The sequence below is a fragment of the Alternaria viburni genome (genome assembly GCF_023758015.1).
Source record: "Alternaria viburni strain BMP 2772 chromosome Unknown scaffold_17, whole genome shotgun sequence".
NCBI lineage: Eukaryota > Fungi > Ascomycota > Dothideomycetes > Pleosporales > Pleosporaceae > Alternaria > Alternaria viburni.
In genome coordinates, this window is record NW_026055786.1 from 191347 (window position 1) to 218310 (window position 26964).

Here is a 26964-nt window from a genome sequence, read left to right on the forward strand (position 1 = left end):
GCCGCCTCGTTTCCGCGTCCGCAGTACTGCTGGCTTGGACGGGCACAGTACTAGCCGATGACACCATCTCAGCGACAAAGATCAAAGTGCAGCTTTTTGCTGCGCCGTCGTTCCTGAGCGAAGTTAGTGTTGACGCGTATAATAACCAGTGTCTCTCGCTGGATAATAATCTGTATGTTGCGCACATCTGTCGCTTTCACGTATGATTGGGGGAGTGGTTGTGCTAACGTAGGGGATACAGCATCGATGGGCGCGTACAAAGTATCTTAGTAGGCGGACACGACGTCAAGGCTGTGTTGGACAGGGATGATTACTGGAGCTGTCGATTTTATGAGTAAGTTCCTTCCTTGTTTTGGTGGTTGAGCTTGGTGTTCTTGAGTGCAGCAACTAATGCCACTACAGCAATTACGACTGCAGCGGCGACGAAAACATGGATCAGTTCCTCGCTATTTCCGATGGCGCGAATAACCTCGGGAGTGTTGGTTGGGGGACTAAGATACATGGGTTGAAGTGCAGTAATAAGGAGCACGACGACGACTGAATGGATGACGCATGAGGGAAAGAGATGGATACATGCTGCGATACATATGTGGAGCGATGTTCGATCCAGACAGAGTAGCGCACGTCGCGCGACGACACATTCCATATCACGGACGCCGACGATACACCTCCGCCGCGGAAACCGGGACGCGCCCGGGATGGTCAGGAGCATACCACACCGGCGTGTGCTGGTAGTATGGCGCGAGCTGGTCAAGTACACAAGCAGAGAGAGCAGTGGGTATATACCAAGGGCATGGTTCATGCGATATAGCGTTGGGGTTGGACTGGCGTTTACATTGGGGTTCTGCATCTACATGCGATGGGAGATGGCACCGGCGTTCGAAGTGCTCGACGCCCACTTAGTGCTGTATCAGTACCAGATAGCGACAAATCTAAATATAATGATTGTACCGAGCTTCTGTCAACGTTCGTCGGTGGTTGGCATGGGCGTGTTGTTTGTTGCTCGAGGGAAGTTGACATACTGAATCACGCCTTCGATGAGATATGTACGCTCTCTGTAGATGTCTAATCACTCATCCATTCATTCAATCATGCGATCATAAGCACTAGGGTATCTCCAGCGCAAAAACACATCCACAAAACACATCCACAAAACGCCATGCCATGCAACGCTCCCACTGCCCCCTCCCACCTACAAATCAATCAAATCCGGCGCCTCCCCACTCCCCACCCCCCTTAACAGCACAACCATATTCCCATTCTGACACGGCTCCCCAATCTTCTCACTAAACTTGAGCAACCGTCCCCCCTCCACATGGAAAACCCGTAACTTCTCCTCCTCGCCCCCACCCCGATTATTCACATTCTGCACCTGCAGCGCCTTCGCCGCCATATCCAACACGCGCCCCACAGTCCACTCTTTATTGTAGAAGAACTTCCCCGTGGGGTACTTGGCTTTCGTTGTATCGGCCGAGGCTTCGACGTGTAGGTAAATGCGTTTTTCAGCGGGGATGCTGGCTTCGCCTTTTGCGACGCGTTTGAGGGCGTTGAGTTCGGCTTGCGCGGAGGATGCGGCGGAGGAAGAGGATTTGCCTAGGCCGAGGAAACCGCCTGTTTTCTTGGATGAAGAGCGCCGTTTTTCGTCGTCCTTTTTCTTCTGCTCTGCCCATGCTTTCAGCCGAGTGAGAGCGGTTTGCGTGCGTGCTTGGACGTAGTTCTGGGGCCGCGCGCCGAGGGGTGTGAGGGTCGCGCAGGAATGGTCTTCTTCGAATCGGTGTTTGAGGCAGTATCGTCTGTTGCAGCGGGGACAGTGGACGCCTTGCGCGCGGGCGGTGTCTATGAAGGTCTTGCAGGAGGGGTCGGCGCATTGTGAGTCGTGGTTGTAGACGCTGGGTTTGGGGGCGGATGGGGTGGTGTTTTGGGTGTTTTTGGCTTTTTGCCGCGCCCATTCGCCTTCTTTGGGACATTTGTGTGCGTATTCGGTGCGGTGGTCGAGGCAGAATTTCCTTGGGGGAGTTGTTAGTATGGTGGTATACAGAGGACGCGTAGGCTTGAAGTTTGAAATGGAAGCAATGTTAGTAGTGGTGAACTTGGAGGAGCAAGGTACCTACCCGTGACAACTCTCGCAGCGGAACGGTAGGAAGTCTAGTACATTGCAGTATTCCATCTGGCAATGCGCCCCGATTGCTTCCAAGTCGCCCTTCATCTCGGTGTAGCTCGATTCGTTGGTTGCCATAGTTGTGGTGGGTATAGGAATGATATATGTGTAGAAGTCTAAGTGAAGAAGATGCTAGAGAGCTAACACGGAGGCGACAGTGTGTAATAACGAAGCTGAGCAAGCATCAGAAGCCTCGAGAAGGCGGTTAGGCTACCAAGAGCTTACGATTGTCGCCGCGCCATCTCGGAAGGCGATTCCGATGAATGTGGCGCTAACCGTGGATGATTACTAGCGTCAGGGTCCAGCAGCTGCCATCCATCTCATCTACGCCTGCCTTCACTCTTACTTTCACCACGACAACGATGTAAGTCATAATGCCAGCTACGGTTGGGCACATATTAGTCGCCTGTGCTTGACATAAAGCGGACGACATTCCGACCTGAGTTTATCGCGTTCATCATCCGGGCTGCAAGGCTGAAGCTCAGCCTCGCCAACACCATGTACAAGATCATGCACGCATTCTATTCGCTCAAAACGAGCTAAGTCAGCCGTGCTTATGCATATGAACCCATTCCCCGCTGTTGTTATCCATCTTTCTTATCACAACACCTCGAATGGCGGAGGTGGTAGGCGCCGCCGCCGCTGTTGTCCAGTTCGTGGACGTAGCTCTCCGACTTTCATCCTGTCTCGAACGCTTCTGCTCAGATGTGCGCAACGTGCCGCGCCGTTTTCTTCAGCTGCAGACCGACCTACGTCAGCAAATCGAGATCGCCCAACAGATCCAGAATCACCGCTTGCCTGGTTTCGCGACGGCAGTGGCGTCCTCGACTTTTGACACGCCTCTAGCTGAGTACGTTGATCTCGCTGAGGAGTTGTGTAAGACGCTGGAAGATCTACTTGGCCGTAAGAATGATGGCGCTTTGCGACGAGGCTGGGATGCTATTTGTTCCGTCCGTAAGAAAGAAGAGGTGGCAAACATATGCGATCGACTCGAACAGAAGAAAAGTACGCTCTCCTTGTGGCTGGAAGCAGCGAATCTGTAAGTAGAGTCCTAAGGATGTAGGATCTGGCTGGCCGGCCTGGGGATACCTTGTACTGACTAGCATACAGCAAGCTCACATCGAGTATTGCGGCGACCACAGACCAGACGCAGCTTGATGTCATAGATACCCTGACCCTCATCAAGACAGTTGACAACACGTCGAAGAATATCGCAACAAACACAGTACAGCTACTTCCTCACATCGAACAGATCGACCGAACCATAGCAACCACATCCATCAGAACAGAAAGCATTTTACACGATACCCAACGCCTCTTGACAGGATACAATGCGGATGCATCGACACGCGAGTCGATTCACCAAAGCACGACAATGATTTTGGCAAATACAGAGCAGATCATGGCGGCCATCGAAAAGTTGACCCTGACCCCGGGCAAACACAGCCCCCACGCACAACCCGGCTACGTTACGGACCGCATGTATGTCGGCTCCTCGGCAAGCCAGCAAGTTCAGCAAAGCACGGTAAACCATCGCCGTAGACCTCAAAGATGCAAATGCCGTACTGTCAGTACTGCACGTCGGTGGCAGCCGTTGTCCATCCTTCGATTTACACGAACTTTCCGAACGCAACACTTCTCATACTGTCCGGATTACCGAAACTCGGAGCAAAGCCTTGAGGTTACCATGCAGATTGTTCCTCCTTCGTGGCTTCTTTACCATACCATCGACTTTGGTACTCGGGTAAGGAACTGGTCAACTATGAACCAATTCTCAGTCAGTCCAATCGTAATCGGTACAAGCCGACTTGTTGATTCGCAGATGTCACCTGCATTTCTTGCGATCGCGAACACTGACAACGAGCTCAGTGAGCTTAAACACCCTCAACTCACTTGTCGTCACCCTCACGTTGTGGCTCAGCTCCACAACACTCTGCAACGGATATTCGACGACGGAGAAGCTTCAGCCCTCGACGTAGACAGCGATGGCCGCACCGTCTTGAACGTAAGTCTTCACAGTTGAGTGGCAGAGCCATGATTTAACGAGCATTCGCTAGGAAACTGTTCGGCTTTTCACTATACATGATGGAGTTAATGGTTCTTCATGCGTTCCGGAATTCTCGGCTCTTCTTCAATTCTTATTGGACAAAGGGGCCGATCCCAACGTGATAAGAGATGCCAAGCTGTCCTTTACATTCGGTAATACAATGCACCATGGGGGGACCACATGTGATCAACTCATGGACCCAATGTATTTCCTTTCATTCTCCGGTGCTGTGGCACCCAAAGAACTCCAGACCATCCTTGAACTACTCGTAAAGGCTGAGGGACACACATCGAAACCTTTTATAGGTTCCAGATGCGCAGGTGATAGATGCATTGGGTTTCGCCGGGATATCACACAACTGAGATTGTTTGAAGACCAAATCGATAGTAAGTGGCTCAGTTTGTGCTAAATAAACTCCTATTGATCATTCATTTTAGTCACGGACTTAGGTGATCTTGTGCCAATCATTCTGGAACAACAAGAGAATCATTTCTACCGCATGATTAGAAAGACTGAGCCATCGATACTGAATCGTAGATCAACGATCAATGGACTTGCTCCGATTCATTTCGCCGTCTTCTGGCCAACTGGACTGAGGTTACTAGTGGAAAGAGGTGTGGATCTGAACATTGAAGACAACTATGGTCGGCGACCTTTACATCTTGCCGTGGCCCTAGGGATGATCGATTCTGTCCGATGCCTGCTCAACGCAGACTGCGGGCTCTTTACTCCATCAGAAGACTTCAGCCTGTTGCAATATGCTCTAAGCTTGCGGGATGAGGAAGCAAGATCAAACATACTTCTTCAACTCACCCGGGCGCTAACTGATCGACACACTCGTCTGATCGATCTGGCTAACCTGTGTTTGCCACCATCGGTTTTTGATAAGCTCGGGTTGGCGCCCAACGGAGTACAGGAACAGCGTGCGCCTTCAATCGTCGAAAGGCTTCTATCGCATGGGATCGATGTTCCCCCAGCTCTCGAGCTCGATGGCAAGGGAGTGTATGATTCCTTCACAATCGGCCCTGCCAAGGCTCACATGAGACCAGATGCAGCAGACGCACTACTGTCTGCTGGATTTCATCATATTGACAAACCCGACAAGCACGGGTGGACGCCGTTTTTGCAAAGTTGGTTTTATCGTAACTTTAAGATGGTAGATTGGTATGAGAGCAGGGGGGTGGCGTTAGATTGCAGGCACACGGAGACTCATTTGACTGGTCTTCATCTTTATGCAAAGAGCATGGAACTCGTAGGGACTCTTTCCAACGTCACATCAAGCATGGAAAAACACTACGTTGAATCGATACAGAAGAAGCTCGGAATACCCTACGATAATTGCACTTGTGCATGCTCCCCCAAGGGCTGCACGCCTGTCAAATTCATATTCGAAGAAGACGATCAATTCTACTACAACCCACAAAAAGATCAAATCCGAAGGTTCATCAAAAACTTGAACCCACCACAGGCTCTACTGAATCAGTACATCTACCATTTCACGCGACATATTCTGTTCGATCTCTTGGGTGGTGAGCATACTTGCTGTTCCCTTGGACAGGCGTATTGGTCGGCATGGCACCTTCAGAAACCCACAAAGATATACCGCTGGCGAAAGAGATTTCGCGGCTCCGGAAACATCACTGCTAAGCATTGCCAGTGCTGCAAGAATGGACTTCCTGTGCCACGATGGGCGAGTTTACGAGCTCTACAAGACCCTGACGTCTTCAGCGCAACTCTGGACTCTGCGATGTCACACTACGACAAGATGAAACGTCCGGACACTATGGCACCAGAGGAACAAGGTTACGAGTATATCAAGTGGATTTTGAAGGAAGGGTACTTGGACATCAATGTAAGTAACGGCTGCGAACATGACCTGGATGAAGACTCGGAGTAAGATCTGGACGAAGAGTTCGTACCTCAGTAAAACAATACATGCGTCCAGATCGCAAACTCTATCACATTTCACTACCTTGCATACCATTCATTAAAGACGACAAAATCACTGTATTAATACTCCTACCAAACGCCGAATCCATGCTTATGCATCTACCCAACGCCATATCCAAGAGTTTACTTGCTACCAATACAATCCAATGCACAAGCAAAATCACGACCTAACTTTCGTATCCGCATCAGCAACCCTCCCAACCAACCCCCTAATCTTCGGCCAAAGCTCCGGAATGCGGAAAGGTTTCGAAATCGCATCGTCCATCCCCGACGCCAGCGACTGTTCAATCTGCTCCATACGCGCATTCGCACTCACAGCCAGAATAGGCAGACGAAGCGATTGCTTATCCGGCCGCTCATGCGACGCCGAAGACGTAGACGACGTCTTCTTATGACAAACTCGACCTGACGACGGTACCCCCGGCGTTGGTGGCGCAGCGAGCAAACCCTGGTGTTCGTAGTCGCGGATGAGGCGGGCGCAGGTAAGGCCATCCATGATGGGCATTTCTATATCCATGAGGATGATGTCGAGGTCGTGTTTCTTGTCCGGCTTGGAACTGTCTTCCTCGTTGCGCCAGTATACGCTGTCTTTTAGCCATTCCAACGCTTCTTGGCCGTTGCCTGCTACGCTGATGTTCCAGCCGAACTTCTGCAGTTGCTTCCTAAGTACTTTTTGGTTGACGAGGTTGTCTTCCACGATGAGCACATTGAGTCTAATTGATTGCATGGCTTCTTCGCCTGTCATGGTACGACGAGGGACGGGCCGAGCTTGCACAGCGCGAGCGGAGACTTGGTCGGCTGGTGGGTGCGCGAGGCGCGTGCTGATGAAGAAGGCGAATGTTGAGCCTTGCTCTTTCTCGGAGTGGACGCCGATGGCGCCTCCTTGCAATTTCGTAAGCGACTTGGAGATGAAGAGACCGAGGCCTGAACCGCCGTATTTGACATGAGTGCGTGGCGTGGCTTGTGAGAAGCGGGAGAAGAGTTTCTTTTGCTCGTCTGTGGTCATACCACAGCCGGTGTCTTTGACCTTCAGCCAGAGGAATGCTATTTTGCCTTCGCCCCATTCAGCTTTGTCGGTGATGTCTGTCTTGGGCTTCTCATCGTCGGTGAAGGTTATCTCGTTCCAGCACTTAGGTGGACGGGTCCAGGAGCCACCGATAGTGACGGTGATGGCTTTTTGAGGGCGGTCTTTGGTGAATTTAATGGCGTTGGTTCTGGTATTGTTAGCGGAGGGTATGCGACATGGAGATGAGAATCTTACAGTAGATTGATGAGGACTTGCAAGAGGCGCGAGGGGTCAAGCATCGTCCAATCCATGCCATTGAAAGTCTCATCAATGAGGAAAGCGAGCTTAATGCCCGCCTGATTGCACTCGACATCGAACATGCGCACCGCATCCGATACCACCACCGCGGGCTGCACGCGCATTGGCGTGATCAAGATCAAGTTAGAATCAAGTTTCGACAGGGTGAGCACGTCGTCAATAACGCGTTTTTGGTGCATCGAACATGACACGATGATCAACAGCGATTCAATGCAGCTCTGAACTTCTGCTTCTGCCTTGGATGTTTCGGACGGATCTTTCGATGCTATGATTTGGCGTCTGGATAGTTGTTGGAGCGAAGCGATAACGGAGTCGGCGCATTGTATGACTGCCGACAGTGGATCTAGACGTTGGCATACGACGTTAGCGGTGGCTCATATAGCTCGTGCATAGGCGTTACTCACTCCTGAGTTCGTGCGAAGTCATGTCAATGAAGCTGGACTTGTCAACAAGAGTCGATTGCAGAGCGCACAGTGAAATACTTTTCTTGTTGTCGTTTTGCTTCCAGCGCTTCGTCGATGCGGCGCCGCTGAACGCTTTCAGCCCACTTGAACTGTGATATGTCGAATAATGTCCCCATAATGCCTATAGGGATTAGCATATGCGTGATGAAGAATGCAGAAAGTCACCATCTTACTTATCACTTTGCCGTTCTCGTCCAGCTCTGGGTAACTTGAACTTTGCACCCATATATTCGAGCGAATACCATCTTGGTTGACCCAGGTTTTGTTCAAACGAAACTGTATTCCCTTGGCTTTACCGCTCGTGAGCATGTTCTCCCAACCTTTCTTGACCTTTTCAACATCTTCCTTAGCGATGAGGTCAAACCAGTCGTATTGACTGACTGGGCCACGCGGATGGCCCGTCAGTTCGAAGAACTGATCATTGACGAAGTTCATGCCTATATCGATATTAGCAAGTACTTTGCGATGAGGCAATCTAGCTTACCACTCTCAGGTATGTATACGTATATAGCGGTAGGGGACACTTGGGCAAAGCGCGCGAATTTCATCTCTGCCAGTCGCGCTTGTTCGAGTGCTTCCCTAGAGATGTATTTAGTATGACTGAATCATGCATGCTGCTGATCAATCTTACACCTGTGCTTGTGCTGCCTCTTGGGACTTCTTTTGTGCGTTGATGTCTACGGTATTGCCGGCAATACCGATCAATTTCTTGTCATCATCGAAGACCGGAACACAAGCCGAAAGTACCCATTGCGCGGCGCCTTTCGTTCCTGAGCGTGCCTTCCATCGCATCTCGAACGTAACGGATTTTCCCTGCGAAAGCTTATTCCACATGGACATTACCAGTGCTTGGTCATCGGGGTAGACAAGGTCCATGAATGAGAACTCATCAGGGTTGACGTTTCTGGGTTGGGAGCTGGGAGTTGTCAATGACGTGAAACATCATTTGTCGTTGTACTTACCTCAATCTATACCATGCCTCATTGGCATGCAAGAGCTTTCCCTCTGCATTATACTCAAACACCCCAACATCGCTCATCTCCATCATGGTCTGAATACTTTCCCATCTGGCGTGGAGGTTTGTGTACGGGATATTTTTCAACGATATTGATCTATCGCGCTTGAGGTCATTGATGAGCTGTGCTTTTGATCGTGTAAAGACTGGCGCTCGACTCATAGTGAGATGATCGTCATCGTCTGCTTCTTCCTCCAAGGAAGGCGCTTCTTGCTGCTGCGCGTCGGATCCTGTCGCTCTCACTAGCTTGAAGCCACCATTTCTCCCTGCCAGTTCTGCGGTCCAAACATGACCACCGAATTCATATCGAGGTTTGTATTCACCCAGTGCTTGCGCCCATGAGCGGAACAGGAGTGATGCTCTTTCCTCGGCTAGGATGGAGTTGCAGAGAGGGAGTCTGCGAAACGCTTCATTACAGAAGACAAACTCGAATTCAAGAGCTATCTCACCCGCTCTGATGACGAACAGTGGTGCGGCATCAAATTCCAGATCCTCTAGGTCCAGCAGGCGCCTGTGGGAGGGCTCGGCCGACGGCATCTCGGATGGGTCGTAGTAACCCTCGACGGGACATAGACGAAGGATAGGCGATTGAAGTTTGGCGTAAAAGATGATGATCGGTAAATGCTTGGTCTCAGCGCATAATGCAAGATGCGGACGTAGCAATGCGACGGAAAGGGCGGTGTCCAGCAGGTGTGTCGCGATGAAGCTGCACGGGCAAGGCAGACTCGCCACTGGGGAAGTCAAGACCACGCTGTATTCTCAAGTGGCTTTGCAATTGATATCCAGACTATGAATGTGGCGTGTATAACTCGGATGAGAATTGGGTGAGTTGGTGCGTTGTTTGTGGTAGCGTACCGGCTTACCCTAGGTGTGTGAGCCCGGAAAGAGCACCGGTGAAGTACCCAATGTGCGGCATTGCAGCTGCTGTATGTCCCTGAAAGTGGGGTCAAAATCGGACCGTTCTAGTTCTCGATGCCCGCAGTTTCTCACTAAACGTAGATGCACCGGATATCGGATCAGCGTACAGGAGAAGGAAACGTTCTCAGTGATTGGTCAGTGTGGCGAGTGTAAAGCTTTGATCTGGCCGCTAGTTCAATCTCGAACGCGGGAGGAATTGGAATAGCGGAAGCGAATCCTTCAGGGTCTGAAAGATCCTCGATTTCGGCGCAATGCTCCGCTACCAACTGCTTCTTTTGGAGACAATGATATTTACTCACATCCCACGCGAGTGCCAACCCAGGTGGCCTCGCAGCATTTCAGCGTGGCACACCGGGATGACCGTCCCAAAGTCGAAGGCAACGTCGTTAATCCCAGACATACGTGCATAATAGTCAAAGAGTACCTTGGCGGATGTCCCGAGAGGGTGAAGTAGGTGATAGTGATTCTCACTCAGCTTGAGGAATGGGGCCGTCACTAGCAGATGTCGCCGTCAGAGCAACGCAGCCTTGGCCAGACAGTGCACGATCAAGAGATGCAGCCAGCTGTATGCATGACCATTGAGGGTCTTGGGAGAGTGCGTTGTCAGTTATCGTCCCTCTTCGCGAGCTGCACTGCAGGTGGTGACACGTCTGATCACGTGCTAGCGCGCTTTTGATCCCTTGGCGTGTAACCCTGGGTTTGGGTCAAGTCGCGACTGCCACGCATTGGTGACACCGCGACCTTCCCCAGCAATCGCCAATCGCGGTCGCATTTCCAAAATTTCGAACTACTACAGGTGTTCAGCCGTCGCTTGATACGCTGACATGAGCGACGATGAGTTTGGCTGGTCTTCGGGTGACGAAGAGCAGTTCGCTGCTAGTACAAACGTTGCGCTTGATGGAAAGCGCAAGATCGCCAACGACAGCGCAGACATTGAGTCTTTAACCAAACGGAGTCGACATGAGGAGAACACCACCGATGCGCCATCGGCCAGCAGAATCCTCGCAAACAACATCCTGAAAGGACGCTTCGGGCTGAATGGCTTTCGGCTCGAACAGGAAAGAGCTATTACCCGCCTCCTTGATGGAGGAAGTGCAGTTGTTGTATTTCCCACTGGAGGTGGAAAAAGCCTGTGCTATCAGGCGAGTCCTGTCTTATGAAACGAAATGCTCGTCTAACTTTCCAAGGTGCCTGCTGTGGCGTTCAGATATCAAGACGAAGAGCTTGGTCGCCGGACTCGTGAACAAAGCGGCGTCACTCTAGTCATCGCGCCACTCATTGCCTTGATGAAAGATCAGGTCGATGCCCTCTTGCGCCGCGGTATCAAGGCTGCCGTGCTGAACTCGTCCATCTCTCGCGACCAATTCCTGGCTACGCAAGACGACCTCAAGAAAGGAAATCTAGATCTGATCTACTGCGCACCAGAACGTCTCAACAGCGAAGGTTTCATTGCGTCGCTCAAAGACATTCCCGGAGGTATACGTCTGCTAGCCGTAGATGAAGCGCATTGTATCTCAGAATGGGGCCACTCGTTCCGTCCGGATTACCTCAAGATTGCTCGCTTCGCAAAAGAAGCACAAGTTGAGAGAGTCGTGTGTTTGACAGCTACAGCCACACCGAAGGTTGCCGAAGACATCCGGGATGCTTTCTCCATATCGAAAGAGGGCCTGTTCAGGACAACCATGTACCGTCCCAATCTACGTCTTCTTGCCGAGGCGAACGGAAAAGACGCCGACTACGTGTCGAAACTTGCTGCTCACGTCAAAAAGTACCCAGGTCCTACCATCGTATATGTGACGATCCAAAAGGGCACAGAGATGCTGGCCGCAGAACTGAAGAAGCGTGGCTTCAACGCCAAATTCTATCATGCCGGAATGCCTGCCCCATTGCGCACGAAAACGCAAGACGAGTTTCTGGCTAGCACCGACATGATTGTTATCGCAACAATCGCATTCGGTATGGGTATCGACAAACCAGACATTCGTAGCATCGTTCATTTCGACATACCTGACAGCATCGAGTCTTACAGTCAACAGATTGGCAGAGCTGGACGAGACGGAAAGCCGAGTACGTGCATGTTCTACCTTTCGACGAAAGACTTCTATCTCCGCAACATCTTCACCTACGGCGACCGGCCTTCGCTCCGCTCATTGAAGCTCTTGATGCAGGATATATGTTCTCCTGCTCGCTCGAAGCTCAAAGCAGGTGATACTTTCCAGCTCTCATTGTATACGCAGGGTCAGCAGACCGATATCAAAGCCATCGTTCTTGGTATTCTGTACGCGCAAATGGAGTTGAACTTTGGGCTCTTCCGTTCTGCCGGGGCTCTCTACGCGAAATACTCGTACATCACAAAGAACCCGAATCTAGTCAAGAATGATGGGTCATCAGCCGCGTCCGCTATCGTCAGAGCATCAGTCCAGAGTAGTAAATGGACTCACGTGGCTCTGGACGATTTGGCAAACTCGACTGGTATCCCTCGAACAGATCTAGTGCGCAAAATGGACGAATGGAACGAGCGTGGCGCGATTGAGCTGAAGAAAGAAGGCGTGCAAAACATTTACCGCCTCGAACGTCCTTTACCATCTACACCCGAAGAGATCGACAAGATCGTCGCGCAGCTGGACGAAACCATGGAGAAGACCGAGACACAGAACCTAGCACGCACAAAAGCCCTAATCAACCTCATCACCGACAAACGCTGCCTGTCTAGGTCACTCGCAGACTACTTCGGAGAGAGCACTGACATAGCAGAGGAATGCGGGCATTGCACGTGGTGCGAGACTCATACGCAAGCCGTACTGCCTGATGAGCCGCCTCAGCCTCCTGACCCAGCTAAGATCCAACAAGTACTGAAGGCAGTCAGCGTACGCGATGACCCTAGGTTTCTCGCCAAATTCGCGTTTGGTATCAAGAGTCCGCGTATGAGTGCATTGAAGGTGGACAAGAATCCGGCGTTTGAGTCGATGAATGTGTGCGATTTCCCTGAGTTGTTGAGGGTGTTTACAGAGGCTTGCGAGAAAGGAGGGAAGAGAGGAAAGGCTTGAGCATCAGCGCAATGAATCTCTTGAAAGAATGATCTTGGTCCATTGTAAAGATACCCGTCTACATGAATGGAATCACATCTGGTCTTATTCAAAGCGTTTCGAAGAGAAGAATTCCATATTTACATTCATACAGAGTGTAAAGTGTATCATGATATCTACGCATGTCGTGTGTCCACCTCCCAAACCCTCTACAACTCCTTCTTCAGCTTATTCGCCTCCGTCTCTTCTTTCCTCAGTTCCTTAACCCCCGTCGCCGGCCTTCCCTCAACCGCCTTCTCCCCACCAAACGTCTTGAACGCATTATAAAACAGCCACTCCGTCGCATGCTCAACCGGTTCGTCGAATATGTAGGGCAAGAAAGGTACACCCGCGAGACCAAGCTATCGTTCGTTAGCATCTTACTCTCCTTCCAATGTCCTTCCACGCAACCACTTACCCCAATAGGCCCCCACGTCCTCAACGTCTTATTCTTCGCATCCTTCAGCGCACGCCCCGAGTACCTGACTATACTATGAATAGTAAAAGCCGGCAGACCCATTGACGCAACAGCCTGGAACACAGCTCTCTGTGCCATAACAGCCCTGTAATCCTCAATCGCCGGTATCCTCCCGCCAACAACCTGCCCACCCGTCAACGCACTCCCCGCATCCCCATACTTGACTCCCTCCGTACTCGTCGCCTGCTTCGCAGCCGCCTGCACCTTATCAAAGATACCCGCCGCATTACTCTTCCCGCCCGTCGCCGCCATATCCCTATCTTTACTCGTGACGTTCTCCAGGCTCTTCTCTGCGGCATCGTCCATGTACTTCTCAGGGTGCAGTATGCGCTGGTTGCGAACGTACGCTTTGTAGCCTTCGTGCGAGACGTCACCCATGAGGTAGAGCCAGGAGATACCGTAGGCGCCTTTTACGAGGTAGGGATGTGCGATGGGGCGGAAGGATTCGCCTATGTCGGAGGTGTAGGCTACGTAGCGGTGGGCGGAGAGCATGATGGTGCGGATGCGCGAGGCGTAGGCGGCGTAGCGGAGGGAGGTGTCTGTTGTGTCTTCGCCTCTGTCGTTATGTTAGCTATTCATGTCGTGGAGGGAAGGAGAGAGTAGGCGCATTGCTGGCAGTCGTGAGGATGGGATTGAGGATGTATACATACTCGCCATCATAAAGCACTTCCCACAACTTCTCCTCATCATTCAGCGTATCCTGAAGCTCCTTCGGTAACTGTTTCCTCGGCGGTGGAATCGAGAAGTCTGGTCGCGCGCCTTGTCGCTCTACAGGTACACCATCGACCTCTTCGATCTTCTTGTTGCTGTCTTTCGCCATGGTCGCGGTGTTGCTCAATTGCTTCTCTTTATAACCAGCTGCGTGCGCGTCGTACTACTGAAGAGAAAAGGCGAACGAGCATGAGAACAAGAACAGGTAATCGAGCAAGCGCTGGTAGTATAAGCTTACCACCCCATGCTTCTTCGGTACCACTACTGCCTACCTCACAGGCCCCAACAAGCTCACTCACACCACCTCGGTAGCCGCATACAGACGTCACACCCACTAAATCGCTTCGTAACCCCCGGCCACCAGCCACCCACCTAATCCCTGCTCTTTCCCTCCCATTTGCGCCACGCACCAGCCACACGTCCGCCAAGCCCTATCTTCTCTTCCGAAGAGAGCTCCGCGCAAGCACCCGGCAACGCTTGCACCCACCCCACGACTCTCTTACCTCAACCCTCCATCCATTGACGACGCATCACCCCGCTTACGGCACGGAAAACCCTCGAATACCGCAAAGATGGTTGCTATGTACACTATTATGGGCCGTCAGGTCGGATCGCACGTCGTATGTTCTTGCCTTTTCCGCATGTCGAGAGGAGGAAAAGTTTGGATACGGAAGCTGCGAACAACTGCAGTGCGGCGCATGCTCTGCCCGTACTTTCTCGGCGACTCTGGGGCTGGAGAGGCTCAATTGGGGATAATGGGATTGGGTTGGAGGATATGAAGGATGTAGGCTAACGTGTTGCTACAGCTTGCGATGGCCACCCTCGGCGTGACATTCACCGGTGCTGCGCTCTCCATGGGCGGCAAGAAGGCCGAGGACCCTACCACTCCCCCGATCAACGCGAAGAGCCCTGATGAGGAGAACTTTGTCAAGTGCGTACACACCACACTTTCACCCCTACATCTCCGCAAACCTCCACACCTCAACAGCGACATGGCGGCATTTGTCTGTCTCTGAGAACAGCGGAGGTGGAGAGGCTGGAGCTGGGTACAATAATGGAAGTGAGGACTAGGGCTAACAAATCATCACAGGGAGTACGTCAAGAAGGCCGCCGACAAGGTCCAAGGAAAGCAATAAACAAAACGTTCGATTCGATTCGAGTTCCGGGGTATAACGGTGATGAATGATGCATGAGAACATGCGTAGCGGAATCGGATATATCGTCGGATAAACGCGCGTGTGCCTCGAGGATACGGGACAGTGTAGATACATGCGCCGATTGTACCAAAAAACAAGCAAGCAAGCATTGGAACGACTCTATCCACCTTCCTCACATTCATGAAGAATAGCTGCTGTCACTGCGAATGGGAGACGACTAAACAACGTGAACTTGACTGGGTATCTGCGATTCTAACAAACAAGCAGAAAGATACGAATCAACCTGGTATAAAGCCCTCGTAACCCTCCCATTCCAGGACATGACAGCGGGAATACGCATGCTATCTCCCTGAACAGCGAGCCTATCCTCCTCCGTCCTCCTCTTCCCCATTCAAATCCACCTTACTCCCCGTCCTCCTCCAGCACAATCTTCTTACTCATACTATCCACCACCTTGCAATAAAACTTCGCCGCCTGCGCCCTGGGGAAACAAATCTCTTCCGTCAGATAATCCGGCAACAGGTCCAACAACTCCCTGTCTCGTTGTTCGTTAAGCAGGGGCTGGTAAATGAACTCTGTTTCCTCGTAGGAGGAGCCCGAGGTGGCGACTGTGAGGTGGAAGTGGAGAGCTGCAGGCATGCATTAGTATGTTGTTCTTTGGTAGATATAGAGAGGGTAAGGGTATATGGGGATAGGGTGTGTGGAAAAGACTTACTCCCATTCCTCCCCGTCTGCAAACAATCAAACACATCCTCCTCATCCTCACTCCTCTTCACGCCCAGGACAACCAAATTCGTCAAGTCGCTATACAAATCCACTTTTTGTTTCGCGAGCGTCGCTTCTTTGGCTGCTTCCGCTGTACCCGGCAATACCACTCCTGTTGTCCTTTGCTTCACCGCGCTGCCAGGCACGTTCTTTGTCTCGGGCTGTTGTGAGGAGGAACGGGCGGCCGCAAGCTTGCTAGACAGCGTCTTGCTCTCATTCTGCGCCGTCGCGAGGGCATCGGCGAGTTTCTTGTTCTCGGCGGCAAGACGACTAGTTTCCTTTGTAGACGCTGCCAGGTCTTTCTTCAGGGTTGTGAGCGTCGAGGTACGGGATTGGAGGTCGGTGAGTTGCGTTTTTAGGGATTTGATTACGGCGTCTTGGTCTGTCTATCGTGTTAGCAACAAGCTTCCTCATGACATGTAGATGGAGAAAGTCATACCTTTGGCAATCTGCTCTGTCCGCTTCTTAAGCTGCTCAAAGTTGGATTCTTTGCCTGTCGAAGCCGACTCCTTGAGCGCTTCGTACTTGGCGGTCATGGCATCGAGCTTCCTGGTGAGGTCACCGACTTTCCGTCGCATCACTGGGTCGCGTTCAGAGTCTGACACGCTTCCTGTTCTTTTCCGTGACGCTGATGTTCGGCGCGCTCTGCTGTTTGGCTGGGCTTGCGCTCGTCGTGCGGACGGTTGTGATTGTGGTGGAGGCATGCTTTCAGGTATCTCTTCGCCCATTTCGATCGAGTCTTCGATGTCCATTGTGTCTACATCTGGCTCTTGTTGTGTCTCGGGGATTGTCATCGGCTCAGGCTCGGTTTCTGGCTCGGTCGCGCGTTTCGTTCCTCTTGACTTTGGCGCGGGCTTCGCTTTCGTCTCCTTCTTCTCAGCGGGTTCTTTCGCAGCTGCTTTGCGCCCTCTCTTTGCTGGCGCGGGCGCTGGCTCTTCGATCTCCTCCTCTTGCGCCTTCTTCGCTGGCCTGCCTCTCTTAGCTGGTTTGGCCTGCGCAACCGGCTCTGGCTCTTCAAAGTCTTCTACCTCCTCCGTGTCGCTCGCATTGGCCTCCTCGACTTCCGCCTGTGCCTTGCGACCGCCCTTCGCCGCTACCTTCTTTGCGCCAGCCGCCGCGCTCTTCTTCATAGCCACCGCGGTTGTACCGCTCGTCCGACGCGTCGCCGGCTTGCCCTTAGCAATCGCCTTGGTCGCAGCAGCCGTCTTCTTCGTTTGCGCAGCAGTACCACGCGTTTTTCGCGCGGGTTTGTCGCTGGTGGATTCGGGCGTGGGAAGCGCATTGAGCTCGTCGACCGTCATTTCGTCTTCCGAGGCCGAGTCGACTGTGAAGGAAATGTTCGCGGTTTTACTTCTGGGCGCCATTTCGGTCTCGTCGGTACGTTGGGTAGGCAAGTGGGGAGTGTTGCGCCGGTTGCGTGCGCGGCGGGATGGGAGCGGGAGTGGGATGGATGTAAACACACGACCCTAGCGTGCCTTCCTGACCCAGCGCGTCACCCCAGAACAGGCGGCAACATCTTCACCAAGGTAACATTATTTCTGATCAAAGCCGATATGAGAGAATCGTTATTATTCACAAGAAGCTATTTACTACACTGGAGTGAGCTCAACAGCCCAGCTCAGGTATCATCCCAAAGTATGTATCCAGAACGCCAAAGATCAGTCCATCGTGAAGTCGTAGTACAAACCACATTACCGCCCCTTCCTTACCCTGGGTATACCTATCTTCCAACACTGCTTCCACCCCAGTTACTGGGAGTCATGCTACTAAGCTTACTCGAAATCGTGCTGCCAGAGAACCAACTCGACGATACGCCGCCGCCGCCGCCAAATCCAAACTTCCACCACTTGTTCCTTCCGTATTTGCGACCGCCTCCGAGACCAGTTCTGTTGCTCTTCTTGTCGTCGATCTTGTCCTCCCACTTGAGCTTCGTCTCCATGATGGCTTGGATGGAGTTGATGATGAGGAAAGTGGTCGAGCCAATGGCGCGGAAGAATGCGAGACCAGCGACAGCCCAGAGAATGAAGGTCAGGTAGAAGTTGTTCGTCACCTTGCGGTCCGAGTAGGCTTCGCTGACAGTCATGGCGAGGACAGCGTTGGAGATGAGCCAGATGACTACCATGTAGGTACGCACGGCACGATAGTAGTCTTCCTGTTGCTGCGACTCGGAGATCGGGGGCTCGACAACTTCGACACGGTCACGGAGGTTACGAAGCGCCTCGTCGTAGCCACTGTCAATATCAAGTTGCTCTGATGGCATTTCAAGTTCGACAATATCCTTCTTCTTTCCTTTGGCGTCACCCAGATCGGTCTTCGCTACGTTGTCTCCCTTGGTTCCCCAAGTGATATCGTGCGTGTTGCAGAAGGCGTAAACCTGGAGAGTGGCGATGTAAGATGGAAGGAGAGCAAAGTATTGCGCACTTGACGTAAACATGTGCCATGGATCCAGGTACATGAAGGACATGAGGAAGTAGAGACCAATTGTTGTCGCAGTCGAAATGATGAGGTTGGTGAAGACGTTGGCACCGATCGTCTTTTCCGCCTTCGGATCCTTCAGTTGGACAATGACAATGTAGAAAGAGGCGAAAGTAGTGTAAGCCATGATGACACCATACATGACCATACTCCAGAAGAACATCTTCTTGGCACCCTGAGGTCGGTTACCCATGGACAGGATGAATTGCATGCAGATGAGTAGCGTGCATGTGTAGCGGAGGATGTAGAAGATGTATTTTCCAATGTTGTGGCCGAAGGGATCGAGTTCCGGGTCTGACAGTGAGCCGGCGACGAAGTAGAAGGTCAGGTAGAAGTTGGCAAGCGAGAAGAACGTGAACAGAAGTTGCACGAATTGGTAGACGAATTCGATGTGGAGAAGGATCTTGCGACCGATGGTATGGTCGGTTGCCCAGACTTGCTTGAAATGAAGCAGTGAGTAGACGGCCGCGAAGAAAGCTCCGTTCAGCCAACGACGACGTTGAGAGATGAACTCGGGTACAGTATCTAAGGCATGTTAGTGTGTCATTCAAAATATCGCGATCGTGAGCTCTTACCTGGCACATCGGTCTCACCAGTCGCCGCCTTGACGTATTTCAGAACCCATTGTTCGCTGCGCTTGGCTACAAGCTCCCAACACAGAATACGATCTTCGGCCAAGTACATGTTTGCGGTAAACACATCTGCATCTTGACCATGGAGCGTTTCTCCCTTGAAGTACTGGCTGAGAGGACCATGACCGGTGTGATCGTTCTGCAACGCGTGATACCTGTATGCCGAAAGCGCACCTGGCAAGACCGTAATATAGCCAAACACTGACTCCAATGGCTTGTCAAGGATATTGGACATCTTGTATTCGAAGTTCTGCGATGCGACCAGCGGGTTGAGCAGACCAAGCCACGCTTTGCCTTTGCCAGCCTTGATTTCTCCAGCAGCTCCAGCGACGGAGGAGTCAGTGTCGAAGGCCTTCCACAGATGGTACAGAGCCTTGGGTCCAGGCTTGGTTCCCACGTCGAGTAGAATGCAGACGTTTGGGTTGAGTGCGCGGCCGAAGGCGTTGAAGAACCAACGATGAGAGTTCAGCTTTTTGGAGTTCTTCTCCTTCAAGCAGAAGATCATCTGGCAGGGCACAATGCCCTTCTCAGCGCCCTTGAACTTGAGGTCTGAGTCCAGCGAGACTTGGGTTGTGTATTCGTAGACGTGGGCAGTGACCTCTTTCTGATTGACGTGGTTCTTTGCGATACCTTCCTGGAAGCATCCCATGGCAGCGATCGCGTCGAGTGTTCTCGGGTGAACCTTTCCGCGACCATCCGCAATGATGCATACGACGATCTTCTGCCATCCGTCCTTTCCCCAGGTTCTTGACTTCATGCGGGAGCAGAAGTGACTGATGTTTTGCATGACACCGTGCATTGTTCGGGTGAAGTCAATCTCGTTCTCGTTGTACATGGTGATAGCGATGAACAGTTCGGTCTCGCGCGGGTTGCCGATGTTCTGGCGGAGTTTGTATCCGCGGTCGCAATAGTCGTCTGGATCGCATGTGACGGCCGTGTATCGCATGTGCGTGAACTCGATGTCGTCTCGTCGCGGAAGGAAACTGTGGAGAATGGTCGGGATCTTGCACTCTAGAATGAGTTCACCGTTGATAAGGCGAACCTCCTTCTTCGTCATTACAGCGTCGCGCGCTCCACGTCGTTCTTGTGCGCCATCGGGAGCCGGCCCGTAGTGCTCTGCCTTCTCGTCCATCTCGGTGTAGATGTCCGTGTATGTGTCGTCGGTCATGTACGAGTCGCGCGATCGCAGGTCGGGTCGGTCGTCGCCAATGTCGGTGAAGGGGTCGTCATCGTCGTGAATGGGTATCGAAGTCATATCAGTCATGTCCATGGTGCCCTCGGAGCCGCGGGAGTTCGGTCTGCGGCCGGTGAACAAGGGCTGGGGTGGTAGTGGTCGCTGAGGGCTGCCTGGTCGTGGGCTGCCATGAAGGTCGACTGGCTCGTATGAGTTGACTGACGCTGGCGGCCGCGAGTAGTCGGCTGATGTGCGCGTGGGTGAATAAGGTCGATCTGGCGACAGCGGCCGTCGGTATGGCACGTATGGGTCTTCTCCCGGCGGCGGCATGTTTGGCGCAGTGTCCATCACAGACGGCGTCCGCGATAAGCCGGATACTGAGGAATTTGTGGGGTGATACGATCGCGATACTGGCGATGGAGGTCTGCGGGAAGAAAGTAATGGTAAGTCTGGGTCTTGTAACCGTACGGTCTTGTAGGGCGTCGTATCGAACTGCGACTTGATCGTCTTCCGTCGCGGCATCTGCGTAGGCATTGCTGCTGCGCTCGACGTCGAACTCAGCGCATCGCCCGCCTCGCGCAGGAAGTCGTGGATGTCCGCCTCGGCAGCCTTCTGCTTGCCGACCTCAGACATGGTCATGCGCTCGCCCAGTTCAGCCGTGTTGCTGTTGGCATTCGACATGTTTGAAGTGTCCTCGAAAGACGATCTTCTGGTGGGGAATGAGATTGGGTCCGTATGCGGGACGCAAGTGGATGGGGGAAAAGAGTGAGACAAATACTCACGGCATGTAGCTCTGTTCGTAACTTTGGTCCTCGTCCACGTTTGTCAATAAACGCATGGTTGATCCTCCCTGTAGTTGCTGAGGGGATCCGTCATCATAGTCATATGCAGGTGGCCGTCCATAGTGTGAACCACTGTGTGGTGTGGACCCGTCCATTATGTGTATGCGTCGCGAAAATTCAGATTGGGTATAGAAAAGTGCCGTCGCTATTCGTGACACTCGAGAAGTGATTGCAATGGGCAACAATGCGATATGGATGTGTTCAAAAAGGGTGTAATAGTTACTTTCCCCAGCAGTGATGCGGCGGAGGCGCATGCAGTGGTGTTGTTTCTTCGGGCGTTGTTATGGTAACCCCGCACCCCTGTCCTTGTTTGCTCAGGCGTGCCAGGAACACAACCCCAGATGCGGCCGCCATGTGGCTTAGACCGTGACACCTCAACAATTCATGCGCTTCCGTTCTTAGCCGCCCGCGACTGTTTTGCCTGTCGTGTTCTATAGGCCCGGGATAGAGCTTGCACTATTGGCATTCGTCATCAGAAGGTTGTCGAGGTGAACGTGAGCTAAGCCTTACTGCCTCTGTATTAGGCCCGAATCATGTCAGATACCCACAGCCGAACCGGGTGTTCGCAGGTAACGTAGGTATGTTTGCTTCTATGCACATGGAAGAACCCCATCAGGTAGGCCTGGACTTCAAATTGGGCTTCGCAAGAAGTGGGTCAAAGATCGAGGAGAGTGGACCCAGCGCCACGGCCCAGGTAGCTGGCAGGAACGACTTCACCGGTGCACATCATCAAAGAAAGTACCGTGTAAATGAAGAGACTTAAGTAAGACCAGGCCCTATCCTGTGTCAAAAGCGCACTTTATTCTCATTGCGAGAAAGACTCCAGCACTTGGGTATCGCTCTCCATCTGAGCCATGAGTCAGATGTAAAACTGGGTTTCGACTGCGAACTTGTATCTTGTCCCCAGCTCGTCGAAGAACTTCTCTCGTTTCGTCGTCGTTTAAAAGACGGCAGTTGTGAGTGGCTCATCACCGCAATGCAGTACCATGATGGGAGCGCGCACACCCTGAGTCAGTACCCAGGTAGTAGTGCATATCGCTCATTGCTACCGCTCCTGATCTCAATTTCTACCTGAACATATCAACTCTTACATGTGCGGAGTCTTACTGGAGTGCGGAAACCTCGAAAATAACATCTCCATCAACATGGAATCAATAGTCCTTACTCCCCAGATACTACCGCAAGGGCGAAGAAGACTTTGTGAGAGCGGTTTATCGCGATGACGTGTATGTCGAGGCCGGGGAAATTGGGCATTGGATTCAAGGTGCGGTAAGTAGGGTTGAGGCGAGGAGGTTGGTGGGTCAAGTGAAGTGGAAACTCTGTGTTCAGATGGATGCTGGGAGGAGCTATGGATGGGTACTGAGGAGTACTCTGACAGTTGGTAATACATGCATGAGGGAGTACCGTGCGGTGTTTGGTGCGCCATACGCTTTGACTCTTACCAGCCGACCTTCATCTTCATGTCGGTTCCGGGTTCTGATGGCTCCGGTAGCGATGTTTAGGCTGGCAGTGTTCCCGGGAAGGACGATCTTTCGTAAGCTACGCGAGTTGAATCTTCGCGGATGACGTCCATGTCTGTGTCACGCGGACGAAATGCGGACCTCCTGGCACTAAAAGGCGATCTGAGCACCGTCGGCCGATGCTTTATGCAACATGCGCTCTGATGCTTTTTAGTCGAGGTCCATGCTTACTTCCCTAAAGTCGGTTTTTAAGGGCTAAAGCTTCGAAAGTTATCCGTACCATGTCTACCTAGTTGTCGTATGTTCTCGTGTCGCTGATATGAATATCTTTAGCGAAAGTTGCAGTGTAGCAAAGCATATATGCAAAACCCGTTGAAGCATGCCAATGACCGAAGTGCCCTCCCCGAAGCTATAAGAGTTGCGTGTGTTGCTTCAAGGTAATGTAGACTTTACCCGACTGTTCAAAGTCCCGTCACTCCTGCTTAAGAACGGTGATCTTCTCGATCTTCAAGCTCAGCTTGTCGTCCTAGGTTTTAAGGCCTCGACCGTCAATCTTCCCTAAAAGACTACCTAATATAGCACGGAAGCCATCTTCGGCCTGCGTATATCCGATGGCCCTTACCAGCCGCCGTGCCATCATCCCGGCTCTCGTGATCGTGAAGCCAGGTCGCGGTTCGCTCAGCTTGCCAGATGACGAGTCTGGTAGGCGTAGCGTAACATAGATTCTGTAGCGCACTTTGTTGCATGCACACCACTAAACCTCAGCAGGTGAGTAGCTTTGAGCACAATGCATAGTTCAACCTGGAAATACTTTCTAGGGGACTTGTGATGTTCAGCACGAATTCCGTCACTGTCTAGTGTCAGTAAGAATGAATTGTCGTTGTGATAAGATATGAGTCACAACTAGACACAAATTGAAAGAAGCGAATCAGACAATCTCGCAGGCTCATGAAGCGTAGGTACCAATGTAGCTGCGTTCCCGTCACTTGCCGTCGATATACATCCAGCAATGACATATTGGCGATGGGTGTATACAAGCTACTGTGACGGTGACTCGGCGATTCGCGCAAGCTGCTCGGAGAACGGCAGCTGGAAGACATCGCTTAGCCCGGAAGCACACCCTCAGACGCGGACGGCACCTTTGCATTTACCTGGCGGGCCGGTGGTTGCGTCCCTTCCTCAGTGGGTATGGATGAATGTTTTAAACCTGATCGGCCATGATTGGCTCTGACATTTCGGTGGCGACTATAAGCAGGTAGTTCAATGTTCCCATTTACACCGATGTTGGCATGTGTGCTGATGTGTACTGGCTGCGGCTATTTTTCCCGGACCACTCACGTGCCTCTTTTGGTATTTGGCTATTGGAGAGGCTGTTCGCATGCTGTTCATGCTGTGTTACGCTGACAATTTTTCCGTTGTCTAGATTGGATAGTAGGTGTAATGCAGTGTACCCAACAGCTGGGCAATTACACCGAGTGGCGCTACAAACGATAGCTTGTAAGGTGATTTACTCGACATGCGAGTCAAACACAAGACGCTCACCTAGAGGCTAGACGAGCGGGCTGGAATGCAGGGCTCCTTCAACCCACGGTTGTATGATGGCACTCCATCGCGGTAGGCTGAATGCGCGCAAGACACCACCTACAGGCACTACCAGCCTGGGCCTTGTCATGTAACTAGAATCTGCCACAGTTGGTGGTGTCCGAGTGAGCTCCAATCGGTGTAGACTTTCCATTGTAAAGCGCACCTGCTATTCCATACGTAACCTGATTCGAATTGTGGTGAGCTGCTGATCGGGAAAGTTCAGCCGTGTATACGACAGGACGGCTGAGTTCGACGAGCACATACTCATTAGCTGCAGCTTAGTTGGATGCCTTGCAAAATCGTGTGTCGCATTCGCATACATGTACGTTATGTGTGTGGCCCGACCTAGTGGTTGCATGGCTGAGGCTCGGTAAACACGACCACTCGAGACCAACGTACCCCCCTGGCCCAACAATTCCAAGTCTGACGTCCCATACGAGAAACACGAGGTGGGCAGCTGGTGGAGTAGCGAGCAGACTAAGAATGCAAGGCCATAGAAAATAAAAGAAACGGACGAATGAGGCGCGTTACCGGTGAGAAGTAAGTAGTGTGGGTGCAAGGGTATATGCAGACCAACTGTTCTCCGAGAGACGTTGCTCGGCCCGCGGGGCTGTCACTGACTTCGAGGCTGAAAGCTTGAACGGTGAGCTAATGGGGCTCGGTTCTGGGTAGCGGGCCACTCACGTGAACTGAACCGCATGCATACATGACGCAGAAGTATACCAAGTATCCTGTAGTATTTGAACATCCGTATGCGCAACCAGGAAGTACAGTGAGGTGGCCATGCTATGTAAGAATAGATAATCAGACGCAGGGTATCACGCGGAAAATTGTTGTCAAGTGGCGTGGAAACCGGGACTTCGCATGCCGGTCGGAGTATTCGATAGCGGACATGCAGCAGCTAGTGGTACATAGTGCTGCAAGGAGGTTTCCATGTGCAGAATGCACACAGCTTTTGAAGCAGCGGTGTGCATATTGATGAAATGTCGAATCAGATCAAGTCGCGTGTCGACAGAAGGCCGAAAAAGAAATTCTAGACGAATGATGTATGTAAGAGCAGCGCAGGAGATGTAAGCAATGCAGGCGTTAGTGCCACGCAAAGGCGACTAGGACTGAGCGAAGAGGCATTGCTGTATGATTGTAGATGGTGTTGATTCGCTGGTTCCACGACAAGAGACGTTGGTCGCTCATGTCGGGATGGTATCTAAGCGCGCGGTGGAGTGACATGTAGGATGTGACGACAGCCTCCACCATGCATGGCTGCGGCGCAGGTTGTGTGACATTTGCCGGACTATTGGCGTTTAATTTAGGCGAAGTAAGCGCTGACGCATCGATGGCGATGGTCCGGGATGCTGGTTTACTTCTTCTTTTTGTCCTTGATCTTTTTCTTCGATTCTGTCCCGCTGCTTGCGCCGCTGCCTGCCTCGCCGCCCATCATCTCCCCCATCATATCCTGTAGGAAGTTCTCACTGACACCACCGCCCGTTAGAGCAGGTGAATGTAGAGGGAGGATCTTGCTCATCTTCCAGCCCTTTGGTATCGCTGGCTCCGGCATCTCCTTGGGCATAGGTAGGCCCGCGATGGGTAATCTGAAAGGTGTGTTCTTCTGTGTCGGGTTGGCTTTCAGGGCCTGTGCGATGAGGATGTAGAGATGATGCTTGTTCTTCACATCGTCGTCCATCAATTTTCCTTGGTGCTTGAGAAGGACGCGCACTCTGCCAGGATTGGCCCAGTCTTTGGGGTGAGTCTTGTCAGGCTCAAAGACAGTCCGGAGGCCCAGGTCGGCAGCAGCGTCGGCCATCTCCCGTGCTAGAGGGTTCTCCACCGCAAGCTCCTTGCCCACGCGACGCCCTTCAGCCCTTGTCCGTAACCTGTCAAAGTATATGGGGTATAAACACTGGTAGTGCTTGGACTTTTCTCGGTCCGTAGATGTCGTCATCGAGGGCGATTGCGGCTGCAGCATCTGCGATTGGAGCGCCTGCATCTGCGCTGGTGTCGGCATGGACTTGTTGCCCGTGCTGGGTATATTATTCGCGTTCATCAGAGCGGGTACATCGTCGATGCCCATCTCTGACGGGTCGCTGTCCGAGTCGCTGACTTCTTCGACGCGTGGATTCATCGTGCCTTCCGGTCGGTCCTATGTGGGCGTCAGATTGCGTGCAATGCCAGTGTTCCTCGGGCCGTCACTTACCTCGCCTTCTCCGGTACGATAGAATTATCGCAATGTCGTGAAGGCCACCTGCACGTCTGGAAGGATGTGGGGGAAGCTAAACGCGGGGCTTGGCTATGGAAGAGGCAGGCGCTTCCGACTCGGGTCGGCGCTTCGGCGCTTTTCTTCCAGCTCCGCATCACGGCCCGGGCAACTGCTCTCGTCCCGACGGACAACTTCAGCGCTCTAGCACCACCTCCGAACACTGAGCTAACTCTCTCTTTCACCGCAACTTGCGGCCTCCAGACTCGTCAGGTGACGTCTTGGGACCCAGCGAACGGCCTGCCGCTATTCGCAGGGGTCTGACCGTAATCACCCCGCGCCACCACGTCAAGCCCGCTCCGTCGGGAAAGTACCTCCCATATCGCTATCGTGGCACCTGACTTGGCGTCTACGTTTACTGTCTACCTCATTGCATACCTCCGCACTAGTGCCAACATCTGCAGTCAATCGATTGTGGCAGCTGGACCGCGTGTGCCCGGCCATTGAAGCGTCGACATACCATTCCTCGCATCGAGCCAGTACGATGAAACGCG

General features: G+C 52.3%; 9 protein-coding genes across 9 annotated transcripts; 3 read left to right on the forward strand and 6 right to left on the reverse strand.

Annotated features, from left to right (window-relative positions):
• Positions 1 to 1192: 1192 nt before the first annotated feature.
• On the reverse strand, positions 1193 to 2236 carry J4E79_007666 (uncharacterized protein; the record flags this gene model as incomplete). The annotated part of the gene is made up of 2 exons (XM_049356529.1): positions 1193 to 2006; positions 2112 to 2236. 2 exons carry the CDS (start codon positions 2234 to 2236, stop codon positions 1193 to 1195), a joined length of 939 nt encoding a protein of 312 aa, XP_049208876.1.
• A 536-nt stretch (positions 2237 to 2772) lies between these two features.
• Positions 2773 to 4181, forward strand: J4E79_007667 (uncharacterized protein; the record flags this gene model as incomplete). The annotated part of the gene is made up of 2 exons (XM_049356530.1): positions 2773 to 3197; positions 3269 to 4181. 2 exons carry the CDS (start codon positions 2773 to 2775, stop codon positions 4179 to 4181), a joined length of 1338 nt encoding a protein of 445 aa, XP_049208877.1.
• A 1267-nt stretch (positions 4182 to 5448) lies between these two features.
• Positions 5449 to 6102, forward strand: J4E79_007668 (uncharacterized protein; the record flags this gene model as incomplete). Its single annotated transcript, XM_049356531.1, has 1 exon — positions 5449 to 6102. One exon carries the CDS (start codon positions 5449 to 5451, stop codon positions 6100 to 6102), a length of 654 nt encoding a protein of 217 aa, XP_049208878.1.
• A 213-nt stretch (positions 6103 to 6315) lies between these two features.
• J4E79_007669 (uncharacterized protein) lies at positions 6316 to 9495 on the reverse strand (the record flags this gene model as incomplete). Its single annotated transcript, XM_049356532.1, has 8 exons — positions 6316 to 7369; positions 7417 to 7822; positions 7884 to 7915; positions 7962 to 8064; positions 8117 to 8380; positions 8428 to 8522; positions 8575 to 8859; positions 8906 to 9495. 8 exons carry the CDS (start codon positions 9493 to 9495, stop codon positions 6316 to 6318), a joined length of 2829 nt encoding a protein of 942 aa, XP_049208879.1.
• Positions 9496 to 13111: 3616 nt separating this feature from the next.
• J4E79_007670 (uncharacterized protein) lies at positions 13112 to 14239 on the reverse strand (the record flags this gene model as incomplete). The annotated part of the gene is made up of 3 exons (XM_049356533.1): positions 13112 to 13303; positions 13360 to 13975; positions 14070 to 14239. 3 exons carry the CDS (start codon positions 14237 to 14239, stop codon positions 13112 to 13114), a joined length of 978 nt encoding a protein of 325 aa, XP_049208880.1.
• A 703-nt stretch (positions 14240 to 14942) lies between these two features.
• On the forward strand, positions 14943 to 15266 carry J4E79_007671 (uncharacterized protein; the record flags this gene model as incomplete). Its single annotated transcript, XM_049356534.1, has 2 exons — positions 14943 to 15061; positions 15221 to 15266. 2 exons carry the CDS (start codon positions 14943 to 14945, stop codon positions 15264 to 15266), a joined length of 165 nt encoding a protein of 54 aa, XP_049208881.1.
• A 423-nt stretch (positions 15267 to 15689) lies between these two features.
• On the reverse strand, positions 15690 to 17416 carry J4E79_007672 (uncharacterized protein; the record flags this gene model as incomplete). The annotated part of the gene is made up of 3 exons (XM_049356535.1): positions 15690 to 15916; positions 16003 to 16434; positions 16492 to 17416. The coding sequence occupies 3 exons, from the start codon at positions 17414 to 17416 to the stop codon at positions 15690 to 15692; spliced, it is 1584 nt and encodes a 527-aa protein (XP_049208882.1).
• A 356-nt stretch (positions 17417 to 17772) lies between these two features.
• On the reverse strand, positions 17773 to 21014 carry J4E79_007673 (uncharacterized protein; the record flags this gene model as incomplete). The annotated part of the gene is made up of 2 exons (XM_049356536.1): positions 17773 to 19052; positions 19103 to 21014. 2 exons carry the CDS (start codon positions 21012 to 21014, stop codon positions 17773 to 17775), a joined length of 3192 nt encoding a protein of 1063 aa, XP_049208883.1.
• Positions 21015 to 25576: 4562 nt separating this feature from the next.
• On the reverse strand, positions 25577 to 26338 carry J4E79_007674 (uncharacterized protein; the record flags this gene model as incomplete). The annotated part of the gene is made up of 1 exon (XM_049356537.1): positions 25577 to 26338. The coding sequence occupies one exon, from the start codon at positions 26336 to 26338 to the stop codon at positions 25577 to 25579; it is 762 nt and encodes a 253-aa protein (XP_049208884.1).
• Between the last annotated feature and the right edge of the window lie 626 nt (positions 26339 to 26964).